Source organism: Phoca vitulina, unplaced genomic scaffold (genome assembly GCF_004348235.1).
Source record: "Phoca vitulina isolate PV1807 unplaced genomic scaffold, GSC_HSeal_1.0 scaffold28, whole genome shotgun sequence".
Classification (NCBI taxonomy): Eukaryota; Metazoa; Chordata; class Mammalia; order Carnivora; family Phocidae; genus Phoca; species Phoca vitulina.
In genome coordinates this window covers 24,817,171-24,833,826 of record NW_022589731.1, presented here as the reverse complement: position 1 = coordinate 24,833,826, position 16,656 = coordinate 24,817,171, and the positions used below count along the sequence as shown (strand labels likewise).

Sequence of the window (16,656 nt, the reverse complement as noted above, 5' to 3'; positions counted from 1 at the left end):
TTTACTGACCTGGCGGGAGCTGTCCAGCAGCAGGGCCCACAGGCTGGCCCAGGGAGCAAGGGATGGACTTCACGACCCTTTGCAAAGGTCTTCCGGCTTCTCAACTTTGTGTCACTGAAAACATTGTTACCCTTCAAAATGCACAAAGTCTTGGGATTTTGAGAGTGAATAATTTTTTTTTTTCCTTTAGCGTTAGAGGATTGCTTTTGTAATTTATCTTTTTTAGTTCATGGGAAAGTAAAAAGCAAATGCTAACTTTCCCAGAGGTTATCAGTTATGGAGTATATGTGCAACCTGAAAATAAGTGAAATTAATGTGCTCTTCAGTGTCAGTAAGACAAAGAATTATTCACATGTGAATTATTTACATTTTATTAAGAAAGTATGGAACTCGAAACTAGGCAAAATGTGTTGAAGCATGTAACTAGTTTCCTGAACAAAATTGATAGATTTTGTATATTTTCAATATCAGTAAACCAGTCACAAAAGTTTATTATAAGAGTTTTGACCAAAATTGTTTCAAATGTCTATTTTAAATCCATAAAGCCAAGTAAACCCCAAACAGTGCTAGAAATAATGAGGTTAAATGTAATTGATGGAACGTGTTCCTGAAAGATGATGTTTAAAGTCACCCCTCAGATGTCCTATAAACTCACTCAGCTCTACAGGGGTCTGTGTTTGCAGCTTAAGTTTGCAGAAAGCAAATCCAATTAGTGTCCTGTGCTCCCGGAGCCATCCGCAGTGAAGTTTCGTGTCTTTCAGAAACGGGCATGCAAGAGAGTAGAAGCGGCCGGGCCGGAATGGGGCTGCGGCCCCGCGAAGCTCAGCGCCCTGGTGTCCTGGAGTGGCGGGGGGCTGCCACGTGTGGGGGTAGGTTCCCGTTCCCACCAAACCAGCTGTGACCCATTTAAATATTTTAATAAAAAGTGTAAATAATGACTGTCCTGATGCATCTGCGGCTGTGATTTGTTAAATAGATTCCTCAGAACGGTGGAAGGAGCTCAGCCCAGCCTTGCCCGAGATGTATTGCGGGGGAGTCTGTAAGTGCATTCACCTTCTTGCTGTGACATAAAAGACAGACTTGCTCTTAAATATTAGATCCATAAAACAAAGTTAATAAAAACGGCAATTACATTTCTAAGGAATGAGGGATGTAAATAAAAAGATGCAGATTGAGTTAAGCTTTTCTTGGCCTTGTGCTGGGGTGCAAACTGATTTGTTTCCAGGTTCAGATTGGAAATAGAAATGAAAATACACTTAAAATTTTTTCTTAACACAGGGTTCAGGGGAGGGAACAGGCCACTGGATACAGTTAATAGAGATCATGTGAGGACATCTTGAAAAGAAGCCCTGACCTCAGTTAATTATCCGAATAGGAATGGACGTTGTTTTCTCCTTTCCCTGGTTAAGCTTTCTTTGGTGTTCCCATAAACTTCACAGAAACCACAGATTTCAGAAGGAGAAATGCAGTGTTCACAACATTAATTCAAAGTAAAGGAGGTCTAAGATGACCAGAGTCAGATTCTCAGTTTCCTGAGAATATTGGGCAGAATATCGTAAAGAATACACTGGCATAATAATACCTTTGTTATTAATTTTGCACTTACTCTAAGAACAAGTTAATGTCTTTGATAACCTCTGTAATTCTTGTTTTTTTATTTTAAATTTAGAATCTTAATATTGTAGTAAAATAGAATTACGCTTAATTGCCACATAGAAACCAGGAGAGAGTGTGTGTGTGTGTGTGTGTGTGTGTGTTTAGAAACCAGGTGTGTGTGTGTATCTCTGTATATGTGAGTATTTCTTAGGTTGCCCTCTAAAGAGGTTAGAGAAACGTATTGCTCTGCTTTTGATCAGCAAAAGATTGAGTTGATCCATCCTAAGGTTTTGAATAGGCATATCGCCGGCTACTGTGTTTTACAATGAGAGGCAATGATTTTGTTTTAAATGAAGACCTAATGCTGTGTCAGTTATTGCCCACGTGAACCTGATTCTCTGAAGTCATTGGAGAAATACAAAAACAAAGCTTAGTGTCCGACTCATTCCACGAAGGTGTGCTTTTCATCCTCTTCAGGAGAATGTCTGCATGTTACGCTGCATTCCATGGTGTAATCCTGAACAATGGTGAAGTCAAAGATCTAGCAGTTGGAACTTACTGTATTTTAGGTTGATTCCTGTAAGAGCCACATATGCCCTAGAATACAAATACATAATGTTTACCTTGAGAAATGTGGCCTCATTATGACTAAAGTGTGTTAGTGTGGTGACTAACTGGTAACCTTCCTTGTTCTCATCCCATTTCCATGGACTGTATCTTTCAAATCCCCCCATCTGTTGGGCAAACACTTGGAACGTAATATGGATTCTTAATGCTCTGAGACGTTGTGTTCTGTCATGAATGGCTTAAAGAAGAAAATTTGGCTCAAGCAACTGATTGGATCATTTTAGCTAATATTCTGTTTGAACAACAGTTTCTATTTGATTAGGATTTTTCCTTCCTTTGTAACTCCCCAAGCTTGCCTCTGTTCTGTTTCATAGGAAATGAATCTGTGAGCAGAGAACCTATATTGATATGTAAATATATCATTTTTTCCTTAGTGCTCGATATTCTTTTCATCTAAATTTCAGAAACCGACTTTAAAAAATCAGTTTCCCTTTATCTGTAGTTATTCTCAATAAAATTTCACCCAGGCTTGGGTGATTTAATATTTACACCCACTGTTACAAAAGTCTTATGTAAATAAAGATTGAAATGTGAATTTGAAAAGTCACACCTCTTGATATTTGAACAGACTATAGGTGCATATATCTTCTTTTTCTAATAATATGGCTAGTTTCTCTCCTAAGCTTTTAAAATAATAAGACACTATTTTTATATTCTGGAGCATCAGAAGGTTCAGTGCTAAATAAAAAGCAAATAGTATTTTTAGAAATGCGAGATCCCAGGGAGAAGTGCTTAACAGTAAATCACCGATGGGCAGCAATTCCAAATTTCAGAAGACTTTATTAGACACACAGCTCCATTCACAAATGTGCACCTGTGTGCATTAGTGTGCCCCGTCCTGTACCATTGTTCCTAGAGCGGACCCAGGGTGGTGACCTGGGCTCAAAGAGAAGCAAAGGTTGCATTGAGGGGTCTGTGGAGCCCTAACAGGAGACTTGCCTATGAGTCTCAGCTGCTTTGGTGCTTCGCTCACCATAACCTCCCTTGGTGCTCCCCTAGCACCTCCTTTGGTGCTCCCCCCATCGCCTCCCTTGGTGCTCCCCCCATCGCCTCCCTTGGTGCTCCCTCCCATCGCCTCCCTTGGTGCTACCCCCCATCGCCTCCCTTGGTGCTCCCCCATCGCCTCCCTTGGTGCTCCCCCATCGCCTCCCTTGGTGCTCCCCCCATCGCCTCCCTTGGTGCTCCCTCCCATCGCCTCCCTTGGTGCTACCCCCCATCGCCTCCCTTGGTGCTCCCCCATCGCCTCCCTTGGTGCTCCCCCCATCGCCTCCCTTGGTGCTCCCCCCATCACCTCCCTTGCACCTAGTTTTCTGGTGTGCTTCTGATCCGGCAGGTCCTCCTCTGAATCCTCACACAGCTGTCAGCTCAGTGCCTGAGCACCTGCTGTCTCTCCTGAGCTTTTCCTCATTTTTAACATGGATCGTTTCTCATGCATGCAGGGTCATGGCTTCTCAAGTATGCGGGGACGTTTTTAGTTGACCTCCCCGCCTCGTTTTCCAGGTTGGCACGTGGCCCCCTCGCCGTGTGGTCTGTGCTGGCTGCCTTTGCAGTGACCACGGCTCCGACCCGCCGCGAGGTTCCTGCCGGGGCGTGCGCGGCTCCGTAGAGGCGCCTCCTCTTAGCCCTGCCTCATCCTGCTCAGGTTACTGACAACTGCAGGGAGACGGTCCCCATCCTTGTGGTGGGACGTGGTGCTCCGTCCTCCGGGGTGTCCGCGCTGCCCCTCTCTGCTGCCCCGTTCGGGGCTGCGAGCCCAGAAGCAGTGCTGATGGCCGATGGCCGCCGTCCGCGGGCCCCCTTTCCCTCACATAGGGTCCCTGGCATAGGGTCCGCCGCGGCCGCAGGGAGGGTGGAGACCGCGCCGTCCTTTGCAGATTCTGACCCACTAAATGAAACCTGACAGGGCTTCACAAGCTCTCTAAGCAACTGAATGAAGCTCCGTGGTGGTGGGGGGGGTTGCAGTATAAGGCAGAAAACTCTAGGAAGGACAGATTGCCCTCGTTTGCAGAGGCAGAGATGCTGGGTTCCCGCCACCATGTTTTCCGAGTGGTGTCCGGTCTCTGACACCAAAGCTGCCCAGTGCAGGAGCCCTTCAGGAGCAGCGCCGCCCTCAGATTTTATTGGGTCAGCATGATGGTCGGCTGCCTGTTCTTTCTCAGCTCTGTTCCCCACTGTTGCTCTGCTCTGTCTTGTGGAGACTCCTTGGCTTCTGGTTTCTGACCGTGGACGCTGGAGTGGGCGGGGGGTGGGCTGGGAGCCAGAGCATCTCTCCCTCTGCCCCCTCCCTCCAAGGTGCCAGCTTCTACAGAGTTGTCCCCCGTGGTCCCAGCTCCTGCGGGTGGCACGGGCTCCCGGGCTCTGGGTCATGCTGCTGCCTCCCTTGGTCCTCCCCACCAGGGGAGACTGCGGCTGTCTGGGGGGGGGGCAGTATCTGGTTGCCTTGCCCTCCCCCATGTGGCTTTTCTGCTCTTCCATTGTTAGTGTGCTGGAGGCCACATTAAATTCCATGTGAGGTACCTAGATTCCTCTCTGACTAGACCCTTTTGGCCTTAATTACCTAATGAGTGGACGAGTCCTCCTGGGAAAAAAAAGAAAGAGATTGCTCTTTAAAACCTGGGCCTCTGGATCTTTGTTGCTCACCCTCAGGTCTCTGGGTGGAGTCCAGCAAGCTCGGGGTTCAGGAGTGTGGGCAGAACCTGCCCCAGCTCGGAGTCACCTGGGCGGTGTGGCGAGCCTGGGTGTTAGATTGAAAAAGAGTCAGGCCCTTTCATATTGCTCACTTGTGTGTTCTGTTATCTGGGGTTAACTGGGTTTTATTACCCAGACTGGTAGTGAATTGCCATATAAAGGCCAATGTGCAAATCATGATGTTTTGGTTTTATGGACCCCCCTCCCCCACATACACACACCAACAAGTTAATTTTGGATAGCAGCCCGTTCATTAGCGTTGAGGGCAAATACTAAGGGAGAAGTCTCAATAAGCCTCTATCCTACTCACTTTTTTTTTTTTAGATTTTATTTATTTACTTGAGAGAGAGAATGAGAGAGACAGAGAGAGCATGAGAGGGGGGAGGGTCAGAGGGAGAAGCAGACTCCCCGTGGAGCAGGGAGCCCGATGTGGGACTCGATCCTGGGACTCCAGGATCATGACCTGAGCCGAAGGCAGTCGCCCAACCAACTGAGCCACCCAGGCGCCCCATGCTACTCACTTTTTGACATTGAAACGCACTGCCTGACCGCGGTGAGGAGGGGCGGGAGCAGAAGTCGAGGGCAGGGCATCCAGGGTTTGGTCCATGCCTGCTGGCTGGTGGCCCCGCAGGGACAGCAGGGGCAGCCCACGTGTGATTATTCTGATTCTAAAGGGATACACTTGTTTTCTTTGCACTTTTTATCTCCAAATGGGCGACCTTTAAAGTATTTGTTTTATTTTATTTACCTATCTGACTTACTGGTAATTGCTTCCTGCATCTGTAGCATCTATAAACAAAGCTCTGGAGCAGGAACCGCCCAGAAGCTGGTGTGCACGAGTTTGCCTTTCCCCGGGCCTGCGTCACAGCAGGGGGATGGGTGTTGTGGTCAAGCTCAGTGGCCCAGGTGTCAAGCCGCCGACGAGGCGGAGATGAAAACGTAATGTTCTGACACAGATTAGGGAAGATCGATGTGCAGTGGTTTGCTCTTTGTGTCCTGTTTCAGCAAGAGCTAGTCCTTGTCAGTCCTTTATTCTTACGTCCTGAGAGGAGAAAACACAATCAGGTGGGATCAAGGGAAATTTCATTGATTCTTCTGTGAGAATCAAATTGTACTTGTCCGTTTTCCCCAGGTTTGTCAAGGATCCTAGAGTTCATTGAACCCCGTCCATTTACAGATAAGGAGAGTCAGGTCCGCCGTGGTTGATGGGCAGGTTCCCGGCCCGCTCTGCTCCTCTTGGCTGGTCCGCGTGCTTGTGGCCAGACTGCCAGCCTCCCTGCCCCGCGCTGGGCGCACCGAGCGGCCGCTGTGAGGTGCTGCAGCCAGGGTGTGGGTCTTCGCGGCATCACACCCGGACGCAGGGAGAGCTCCCTGGCGAAGGCACAGCGCTGGATTACTCAGACGGAAGAGCACGCTGGCCGAGGGAAGAGCCCGGCTGTGTTGGTACAACCAAGTGTGAATCCCAAAATAGAGGCGTTTGAGTAGACTTGCTTACAAAATCTTCAGATTTAGCTTCTGACGGTAAATGTTTTCTCTAGAGTATGGGAACCAGGAAAATAGTTTTGTTTGTTCTTTTTTTTAAAACTATGTTATTGAGATCATTTCCAGGCTCTGAAGGAACACAGAGCCTTCAGATGACTAGAAAAACAAAACGAATGCTTCGTTCTCTATAAATAAAGTGAGTGAAACTATGAGGAGATGGTGCTGTGGATTAAAAGCACTTTAAGGAAAACGTCATGTAGACTCGCTGGGAGCCCGCTCAGCTGTGCGGATGGACGCTCACCGCCTTCTGCTGCGGGTGGACCATGGTGTCAGGTACACGGTCAGTCTGTCGGGAGTGCAGGCAGAACACAGGGCAGTGCGTCCAGACACATCCCTGGTGGCCATGGCGAGGTCCTCCTTTGTTGGGTTTGGTCCTGGAATGGGCCGGGCAGGGGGGCTGGGGGCTAGGGGTTGGAATTCTAATGCCCAGAGGCAGATGTGACTGACGGGTGGAGGTGTGGGAGCCAGAATCTGGACCCTTGCAGAAAGTTCTGAGTCTGGGAGATCTGCCTGTACCTTAAGGACATTAGAAATTAAAATACCAGGCCATACACGGGTGTGGGCTCCAAGCTTATTCTCTCCCAGTGGTACGAGAACCGAAAGGAAAGCATGAACATAAAAATAGATACAGACTCTTGAAGTCCTTTAAGGCCTTGGACAGTGGCAAATGCAGAATCATCTTGTGGGCACATCTCCACCGTCCAAGGCACACGGGATTCAGAGCTGAGACCGTCTGCGCAGAGAATGTCACATCAGAACAATATAAATAACATAACATCTACCACTGCGGGCGGGGGGGGGGGGCACATCAGGAATTATAACAAACAGGAGAACAAACCTCCAAGATTCTGAAATGTATTATCAAAGAACTTCACTATATGAAGTTCACTATAAAGTTAATTATTTTAAATTGCAAAAACAAATGATTAAGAAGAAGTAGAGCCAGGGGCATCTGGGTGGCACAGTGGGTTAAGTGACTGACTCTCAGTTTCGGCTCAGGTCATGATCTCAGGGTCATGAGATCGAGCCCCATGTTGGGCTCTGTGCTCAACGAGGAGCCTGCTTGAGATAATTTCTCTCTCCCTCTCCCTCTGCCCTTCCCCCTGCTCATGGACTCTCTCTCTCAAAATAAAAATAATAAGATTTAAGATAGAAGAAATAGAGCCATAATGAAAGGAGAGGACAGTGTGAAAAAAGAATTGGAAGGTCAAAAAAAAACCCAAAAATCCTTTTAAAAGTGAATGATACAATCATTGAAGTGAGACATAGTTAAAGACAGAATTAGTGAGCTAGATTTATCTGAGGAAGTCATCCAAAACAGCATGAGATGGAAAGATACGGAAAGTATGAAACTGTGATTGGGAGTCAGAGGAAAGAATGGAAGGTCTGTCAGGAAATCCAGAAGGAACGAATTTACAGAACAGGAGAGGAAAGGATAATGAAAAGACCTGACTTGAGAAGACTTATGGCTTTTGAAAAGATAGTGGCTGAGAATTTCCCAGAATTGAAGAAAGACATGTGTAGCCAGACAATTTTGAAGCAGAAGAACAAGGTGACAGAGATTACCTGTCAGATGTCAAGATACATTACAAAGTTGTGAGAATTCCAACAATGTGCTGTTGGCCCAGGGATAGGGAAATAGACCAATGCAATAAATTTGAGGGCTTTAAACTTGGGTATATGGCAGCTCAGTGCATTGCAGAGATGGTATAGCAAGTCATTTGAGAAGGACAGGGTCCTCTAACTGTGCTAAGATGTGTGGCCATCTATATGAGGGAAAATAAGATTAGATCTCTACCTCACACAAATCAATCCTGGGAGGTGGGGGGAAGGTTAAAGACCCTAAATGTGCAAAGTACAAAATCTAATAAAGCCACAGGGAAAAGATTGATATATTTGACTATGTACATAAGACACATTGCATACCAAAATTCCTCATCACTAAGAAGATCCTTCCATAAAGCAGGGAAGACATTTGTGACATACCAAATGGAGTGTAGCAGATACGTGGATAAAGTCTATGAATTGGCAATTCAGAGAAGAGGAAACCAAACTAGCCAGTAAACGTAAACGGACGTTAAGCCTTGCTAGTAATCAAGGGTATCAACTCAAAGCATCAAATTAGCAGGAAAAAAAAAAATAGTAACAAAGCTCCAAAGTGTGGAGAAGGATATGGGACATCCTCTATCCTCTGGCCCTAGTCCACCTCCCCCCACTTCAGTCCTACCCACTTATCCCTTCCCCTGATCTAAAAGGAATTGTTTGCCAAACCTGAGCCCTTTAAAGATGATCTGTAGGAGACTGAGTATGAACAGTGTGCTGAGTCGCTCGTTAGAAGCTGATGATGGAAGTGCGGGCAAGAATGTGGAGTGAAAGGATCTCCACCTCGTTGGAGGCCGTGCACCTTGGCTTTGTGACTTACAGAGCAAATACCTACTAAGGGTGGTGGTAGGTGTTCCCTGTGACCCAGGAGATTCCTTCCTGAGAAGGCACCCTAACAGATGCCCAAAGAAACATGTACAAAATAATTACAGTGACATTGTTTGCTTAGCAAAAAGCCAGAAACAACCCACCTGTCCAATAGGACAATGGGTAAGTCAGTTTGGGTATATCAATTCGGTGAAATATACACAGTAAAAATGGATGAATTAAGGAAATGGCAGAAGACCGTGTATAGAATGATGCCATTTAGATACAATTTTAAACATGTAAAACATTGATATTAACTAAAAGAGTAAAAGATGGTTCTGAGAACGAGAGACCTCAAGTTTAGGACTATGAGCTTATTTCTCCTTAGGGCGTGAGGGCTCAGGATATGCAGGGTGTTTCATTCGTATCTCAAATGTGCTCTCTCCCAAGCTGTGCGGTGTGTTATATTTTTGTCCATAGCTTTTTTGTTCTCCTGAAATCATGGCGGGTGGGACGTGGGCGTGATGTCTCTGCAAATCCATCATGGTGAAGGGGAAGGACAGTAAAGAGGAAATTCTGTGGAGCTGCTGGGGAGACATGACGGATTATCCAGGGTGGGATGATGCTTTGACCACAGGCCCCAGAAGCCCTTGGCATGACATCTTTGGTGTGCTCAGGGGACAGTGCCTGTGTGCCCGTGTGGGCCAGCTGTACGAACCCCAGGGCCAGGACGACCAGCGCCGGTGGGGGCCCCCCTGCCCCCCACATACAGGAAGTGCGGCCACCAAAATGGACTCCAGAAGAGAATATAAACGGACCAGTAATAGTGATGAGTGAGATGAGCTGGGAAAGTGATCCAAAAGCTACCACCACAGATGGCTTTATAGGTTAAAAAAAATCCTGTGTGAAGTAACACATGGGTGAGTTAACATTAGAAAAACTACTACATTGATCAAAGGAGGAAAAAAAACCCAAATGATCATCTAAATTGATGCAGAAACAGCATCCAGTTACTCCAAATCCCACCCATGATAAAAACTCAGCAAACCAGAAATAGAAGTGTTTATCCTGGGGAGGTTTGGGGTTTGTCCTACTTCATGGAAGCATTTCCGTTGACGAAGAGGGAAGCACGGGTTCGCTTGCTGTCTCCACTTCTGTCTAGTGCACTGAGTGTGCTCGTGTGCCGGGCTGCCTGACTGTCCAGGGAGGGATGATGCTTTGACCTTTGGCGCGTTAAGACAAGAAAAAAGAAGCAATGGTGTGAGAATTGGAAAGGAAAAACATAAACTGTTATTTCCAGATGATAGAATTATCTACACAGAAAATCCAAGAAAAGCTACAGATAAAGTGCTAGGACGAATATTCATCATCCTTGTTGGATATAAGATGAACATTCAAACATAGGATGGATGAGTGAATAGAGAAACTGTATATATACACAGTGGAATGTTATTCAGCCATAAAAAAAGAATGAAATCCTGCCATTTGCAACAATACGGATGAACCCCGAGGGCATTATACCGAGTGAGATAAGTCAGAAGAAGACTCGTACTGTATGACCCCACTTATGTGTGGAATCTTTTATTTAGAAAAAGAAAAAGTGGCTCGTAGATACAGAGAGCAGGTGGGTGGATGCCAAAGGTAGGGGATAGGGCATTGGAGAAATGGGTGAAAGGGGTCAAATGGTGTAAAATGAAAATTAAAACAAAAATTTAAAAAGACAGCAGCCCCGGTAAGTGGGTTCTTTTAAAGTCCTCAGGCTCCTCATGGGGGAGCCAGCTTGTGACATCAGCATCCCCTCCGAGCGCCAGATGCCCCTCCACTAGAGCCCGGATCCACGAGTTCGAGCTAAAACGATTTTATGTAAAAGAACAGCCTGATAACTGGATTTTGGAGAGTCTGGCCTTAGTGCCTGCTTCCAAAGTCCATGAAAGCTGTCCGTGCAATTTGTTTTTTAGTTTTAAACTCCAGGCTTTTCCTAGAATGCACATTCCTCCACATACCCTGTTTTTAAAATGACCTGTTTGTGTCCAGCTCAAAGTATTCCTCTGTGATACTCCCGATCCTCGCACATCTGGGATGTGAGTGTTGTAAGTCGCCCCGCTCGGGCAGGTGGAGCTGTGTCCAGCTCGAGCCTCAGCCTGGATTCAGCCCTAGATCTTCTTCCCCAGCGCGAGCACCTGACTCAACCTCAGAAGCGTGAGCAAGGTTATGGGCTGCCACCTGGCCGACTCCACCTCCCCTGACTTCAGTCCTACCCACTTACCCTTCCCCCTGCTCTAAGTGGAGTGTTTCTCCAACTTGGTCCCTTCGAAGATAATCAGTGGGAAACAGGTTATAAAGTTTGCTCACTGTTGTTCTAAGTGGCTTGCTTGACGCTGTTACTGAGTACTGCCAAGTACTGAGCTTTGTTCCTATTGTCCACTCCCACCCCCTAGAAGGGTCCTACATGGATGAGGCTAGGGCAAGTTCCAGGGCCTTTGAGCTATGGGAAAATCTGGAACGGAGGCAAAAAAAAAGGTCATCTCAAGAATCAAGTGTCCTTTGCCTTGATGTGGGCCCTGCTCGCCTCAACTACTTCAGACACATGCTGACAATTAAGCCTTGAAGGAAGGCCAGGAGTAGGGCAGTAGTGGGGTGGTCTGCCCTCAGGAGAACATACCTGGAGAAAAGGCTGGCCCCAAGAAGTAGGCTCTGGAAGAGGAACAGGGGCTTTGGGTGGGGACATCCTATTGGCCCTGTGGATTCTTTACCCCATGGAGAGGTACAGCCGAAATGGGCCAGAGGGGGGCCCTCTGCAGCATGAGGCCCAAGGCTGTGGGTGCACTGGAAGTGTAGCTCGGATGGAGGGAGAGATAGATGAACTCTACTCAGTGGTAATAATTAGGAAACAAGTCGCATTCATGATATTTCTTCCTGATGTGAGGAGCAGTGAATCTTCAGATGACTAGAAGAACAGAACAAAAGCTTCTCAAAGAGTAAAATCTGTTCCACCCCGAGGAGAGGGTGAACTGCGTTAAAAGGCAAGTTAGCACTTTCAGAAAAATATGAAGGTCTGGCTTTGAGTTCCTGACCAGTATCCTTTCAGTTGGGCCTGCAGGATTCCCTTCAGCATTTGTCGCAGGCTAGGTCTGCTAGCCACAGCTTGTCTCTGTGCACCTGGGGCTGGCTCAGGGGCGCCTTCGTTTCTGGGGGCTAGTTTGACTGGATCTAGAACTCTCGATGGACCATCATTCAGCACTTTGCATACGTCCTTTCACTGCCTCCTGAATTCTGTGTTTCTGATGGGAAGTCAGCTGTTAATCTTCCGGAAGATCCCTTGTATGGGACACAACGCTTCTCTCCCTCTGCCTCCAAGAGGGTCTGAGCTTTGACACTACTCTGCTGTGTCCAAACGTGGACACCTTTGGGCCTGAGGCCTCTTTGATCCTGATATTAGAAATGAATAAAAGCTGTGTTCAAAACACATCTTTCTTTGGTGGAAAACTGATGGAAGTGTATTTTATCAAAGTGATGTGTTCCTACTGTATCTTACGAGATGACTTTTCAAGCCTGATCAGGCAACAGGGCATCGTCAGTGAGCACGAGCCTATGGGCACAACTAACCTCTTCACTCCCGTCGAGTCGGAGACACGGTCAGTGCCCAGACCCCGCTGTCACACGGGCCTCTGGGGGCTGGCGTGCGCCACAGGACGCTGCAGGGTCCGGGGACTGCACTCCCGACCTCTCGGTCAGGGATAGACAGGCTCCTCTTCGGGTGTCACTGTGGCTCAGCGCTGCGAGAGCGACGTTGACAAACTGAAAGGTGTCGAGAGGAGTGAATAGGACAGTGTGGGAACCTGACAGGGCACTGGGAGGCAGGCTTTAAGGAGCAGTTTCTGCAGGTCCTTTTGTGCTTGAGATCCTGGATCTCAGTTTTCATAGTGACATGGCTCTGTCTATGTAATTGTTAAGAGTCTGGTCATTCTGGCTCCAACACATCTTCAGATAACCCCATTGCATGGGGAGGGTGGGGACGGGGGCTAGATGGAGACCTCTCAGTGAAGACCTTCTTAAAAGGAAAATTTGGTTTTTGAGCCACATACTGGTGGTGCTATTGGCAACAGTGATGACGACGACGATGATGATGATGAAGTTAATTAAAGAGCATTGTCCAATCCCCTCCCCACCAGCCAGTCTCACTGTCCCTCCCCTGAGAGAGGCCCCATCCTCTCTGGAGTCTGGCCTCCTGAGCCTGTCCACTGCATTCCTTCTCCCACAGCCCCTGAGAGGGAGCTTCCCAAGCTCTGTCTGACCTCATCACTGCAGCTTCCCGTGTCTGGAGCAGTGCTCCCTCACCCAGGCTCCTGCTGCCGAGGCTCTCACGACAGGAGCTTCCTGGCCAAAAACATTTGGGAAGTGCTAAATCCTTTCCCCACCTTTTGGAGATTTGATGCATAGTAGGTGATTAAAGAACCCAAGAATCACAGTAAAGACACTTGTTTAATTTTATTCAATCCAGTGTTTGGAAAACGTCCCTTTTATGAAGGGATGCTTGTTACACATGCATTTCTGAGACTGTTTTGGGAAACACAGGCCCGATGAATAAATTCAGCACCTGTATTCACAATCTGGGCGCAGCCTGACTATCCAAATAGATCCTCTGTCCCTGCCTGTGTGTGCCGTGAACCCTGCCTTCTGTCATCCCAGATGGTTTCTCTGGTTCTGGAACATTCTCACCTGCTGTTCTCATTGCCTGGGAGGCTCTCTCCCACCTTGTAAGATTCTATTCTGTCTTCTTGGTCCACTCAAGATACCTCTCCTACGTGAAGCCTTCCAGACCCCTCCTTAGGTAGAATCAGCAGTCTCCAGAGCATCCCGTTCTGGTCCACCTGAATGATTCATCTTTGTGACACATGTGCTCACAAGCCTGGGTGCCACCTCCCTGACTCTTTGCCAGTCCCAGGTCTCTCAGGCTGGGTCCCCATGGCTCAGGACAGCACCGCCTTCTAGGAAATGGACACCATCATGGACCAGACCACTGCCTGGCCCAACCCAGCCTTCCTGGCCTCCACCAGCCTAGGGAGCCCACTGGCATCATGATGTGGTCTTGGAGAGCAGGGCTCCCCTGCTGGCTCCTGCCGTTGGGCCACAGATCCACTGCTCTCTGCCCGGATCATGGCCAAGTGGGATAAAGGTTTCTAGATGCTGGACATCACCTCTCATTTCACAGTGGCTCAGTGTCTGGCCACCTGTCTGCCCCTAGCCATCTGGTCCTCCCAGTTCCTTCTGTGGGTAAAGGTGAGGAGGCATGAGGACTGTTACAAACCTGGGTCACTTCCAAAGCCTGGTCCGCCTGAGAGCGGCCGCTACAGCGCCTTTGTGTTGGATCCCTACTCAATATTTAGACATCATTTTAAAAAATTCTGTTTTATGAATATATAAATTATATTTTCACTCTTTCTTCCCCTCATAGCACTGTAGGGGAGAAGAAAAATAATGTTTATTGAGAACATTCTATGTAACAGGCACTGTAGGAAGTGCTTTAAATATCTTTTTTATTATATGTTATATATAGTCTGTAAATGTGTATTTACCTCAGAAATAAAACATTCTTTACAAGTGGTGGCCCTGTCATTTTAAATGCAGTGCTGCGTGTGGGTGAACAGACAGCCTCGGTAAATCCATTCCCGTGATGTGTTTTTGTGTCATTGTAGGGACATCTCAACCACACCGAGAGCCAATAGAAGGTGCAAGTTGGAAGGTTCCGTCCATGTGCCAACGAGGGCCGCCCTCATGATGGACCTGGGTGCCCACCTGTTCAAATCACAGCCCGTGTCCCCTGTCCAGGAGATCCCACCGCCTGCTGTGCGAGAGCCAGGAGGACCCCGTCACCTCAGAGGAGCCCTCAAACCGTTGTCCCCCGCTACACCTTTCAGATGTATCTTTCTTGACAAGGAAATCGTTTGTGTCATTTAAAAGTTAAAAAAAAAATGTCAGTATCACATTTCCTGTGAGGTTTGAGAACCGTGTGGCTTCTGGAACCACGTATCCAGATGTAGCCCTGTTTTCACACTTTCCAGTTGTTTTGTGGATGGATTCAGGGCTGCTTATGTGTTCTTTTTTAATTAAAAGACTTATTTTTATATTTAAAATGCTCTATAATCTTACACTGAATTTCACTAAATGCTGGTATCCAATCTGTTCTGTGTAATTCCCCAAATGAAGTTATCAGGCACAGGGCCTCTTTTATATTAAAATGGACATTTCTCATTTCTCTTGGGTTTTCCGTGCATCGTCTGATGGCGTCCTTTTCCCTGGTCTGAAGGTTTCCTGAGATGTCCTAGCACTTAACAGACAAGGTCCCCCAAACCGCTGGGTTATAGGGCCGCGCCCAGGTTCTTTACCCTTCCAAAGCCAGAGGGGGACAGAGACCCCGCACTCCCCGTGTTGTTCTCGTGTCATCCCCAGGGCCCTGTTCTCTGCCGGTGGCCGCCCCTCAGCACCGACGGTCTGAAGAGCCAGTCCACCCATGGCCACGGCATGTGGTCGTGGAGGGATTTCATGCGGCACGGAAGGGCGGAAGCCGCACCATCCTAGCGGGGATGTGGCTTATCCGGAATCGCAGGGCACGCTGGTGTGTTGCACGAGCGAGATGAGACTTCTGCCCCCGGCATCTTGGGAGGTCACCAGGCGTTCGCCCCGGGTCAGGTCGCCGACCGCCTGAGACGAGGCGGCCAAGGCCCAGGGCAGCGAGGCTGAGATCCGTGGCCTTCAGTGTGCTGTTCGAGAGCTTTCGTGGGCTCCTCTCTTCAAGAGGAGACACATCTTCACTCTCCGGGAGACCGGGAACTGGGGAGGTCTTAGGTTCACAACATCTCTGTGTGTGTGAGCTCCACCCTTGCCCCAGGGCCGTGGGGACAGGAGGTGGCCACACACGGACTCGGGGCCTGTGGTGAGGGAAGTAGCGCACACGTCGCCCGGCCGCTTAGTGAATGGAAAGCGTGTTCTGCAGAGACGAGGCCCCACGCGTCTCCCTGCCCGCGGGGAAGCACGCCGAGTGGAGCCGGCACACGGGGTGCGGGGCTGCGTCCCCCAGCGCCTCGCCGCGTCGGCCCGTCCCCGGCGTCTTGGAGCCTCGTCCCGGCTGTGACCGGGGGTGACGGCCCACGGGGCTTGCGGGGGGCAGGAGACACGCACGCACGGCCTTGGTGACGCTCGGGGGCCGCCCCTGGCCCGTTGTGCAGCCCCCAGGCCCCAAAGCAGGCCCTCCTCCGGAAAGCCAAAGGACTCGGCAGGTTAGGGCCGCAGTGACAAGGACAGAGGTGGGGCTGACGCTGGAGCCGGCAGCGTGAGCATGAATTCCTCGGGCTCCCAGATGCGGAGGGAACGCTCACCGCGCAGGAGCGTGTCGGCCGGGCGCTTGCGACATGTGGCCTCCGTGTTGCCTCACCACGTGTGGTCCGCTCAGGCCGGGTCGCCGCAGACCGCCGGGCCCGACCGGAGCCCCTCCCAGCCCGCAGCCCCTGCCCGGCCGCCGCCCGCGCCCTCGGCTCCACCCCCGCCCGCCTCGGGCCTGCGCTCGGAGCTGGGAGGGAAGTCGACGTGAGGCCGAGGCAGTGGCGGGCTCCGGGTGCCCGCGCGCTGCTTGTTCGCTGCGGAGGAGCGCGGGAGGCGGAGCGGCGGGCGCAGACGCCGCGGGCCGGCGCGGAGGGCGGCCGTGGGCGGCGCGGAGGGGGGCCGTGGGCGGCGCGGAGGGGGGCCGTGGGGCGCGCGCGGAGGGGGGCCGTGGGCGGCGCGGAGGGCGGCCGTGGG

At 49.5% G+C, this 16,656-nt stretch overlaps 1 protein-coding gene across 1 annotated transcript in view; it reads left to right on the top strand.

Moving 5' to 3' along the window:
• Positions 1 to 15,116, top strand: part of CUNH10orf143 (chromosome unknown C10orf143 homolog) — a 36,451-nt gene extending 21,335 nt beyond the window's left edge. Inside the window, exons 2-4 of the mRNA XM_032423368.1 lie at positions 762 to 869; positions 977 to 1,039; positions 14,559 to 15,116. Of these exons, the coding sequence (XP_032279259.1) occupies positions 762 to 869; positions 977 to 1,039; positions 14,559 to 14,588 (201 nt within the window). The 3' untranslated portion in view covers positions 14,589 to 15,116. The remainder of the gene's footprint in view (positions 1 to 761; positions 870 to 976; positions 1,040 to 14,558) is intronic.
• The last annotated feature ends 1,540 nt before the right edge of the window (positions 15,117 to 16,656 follow it).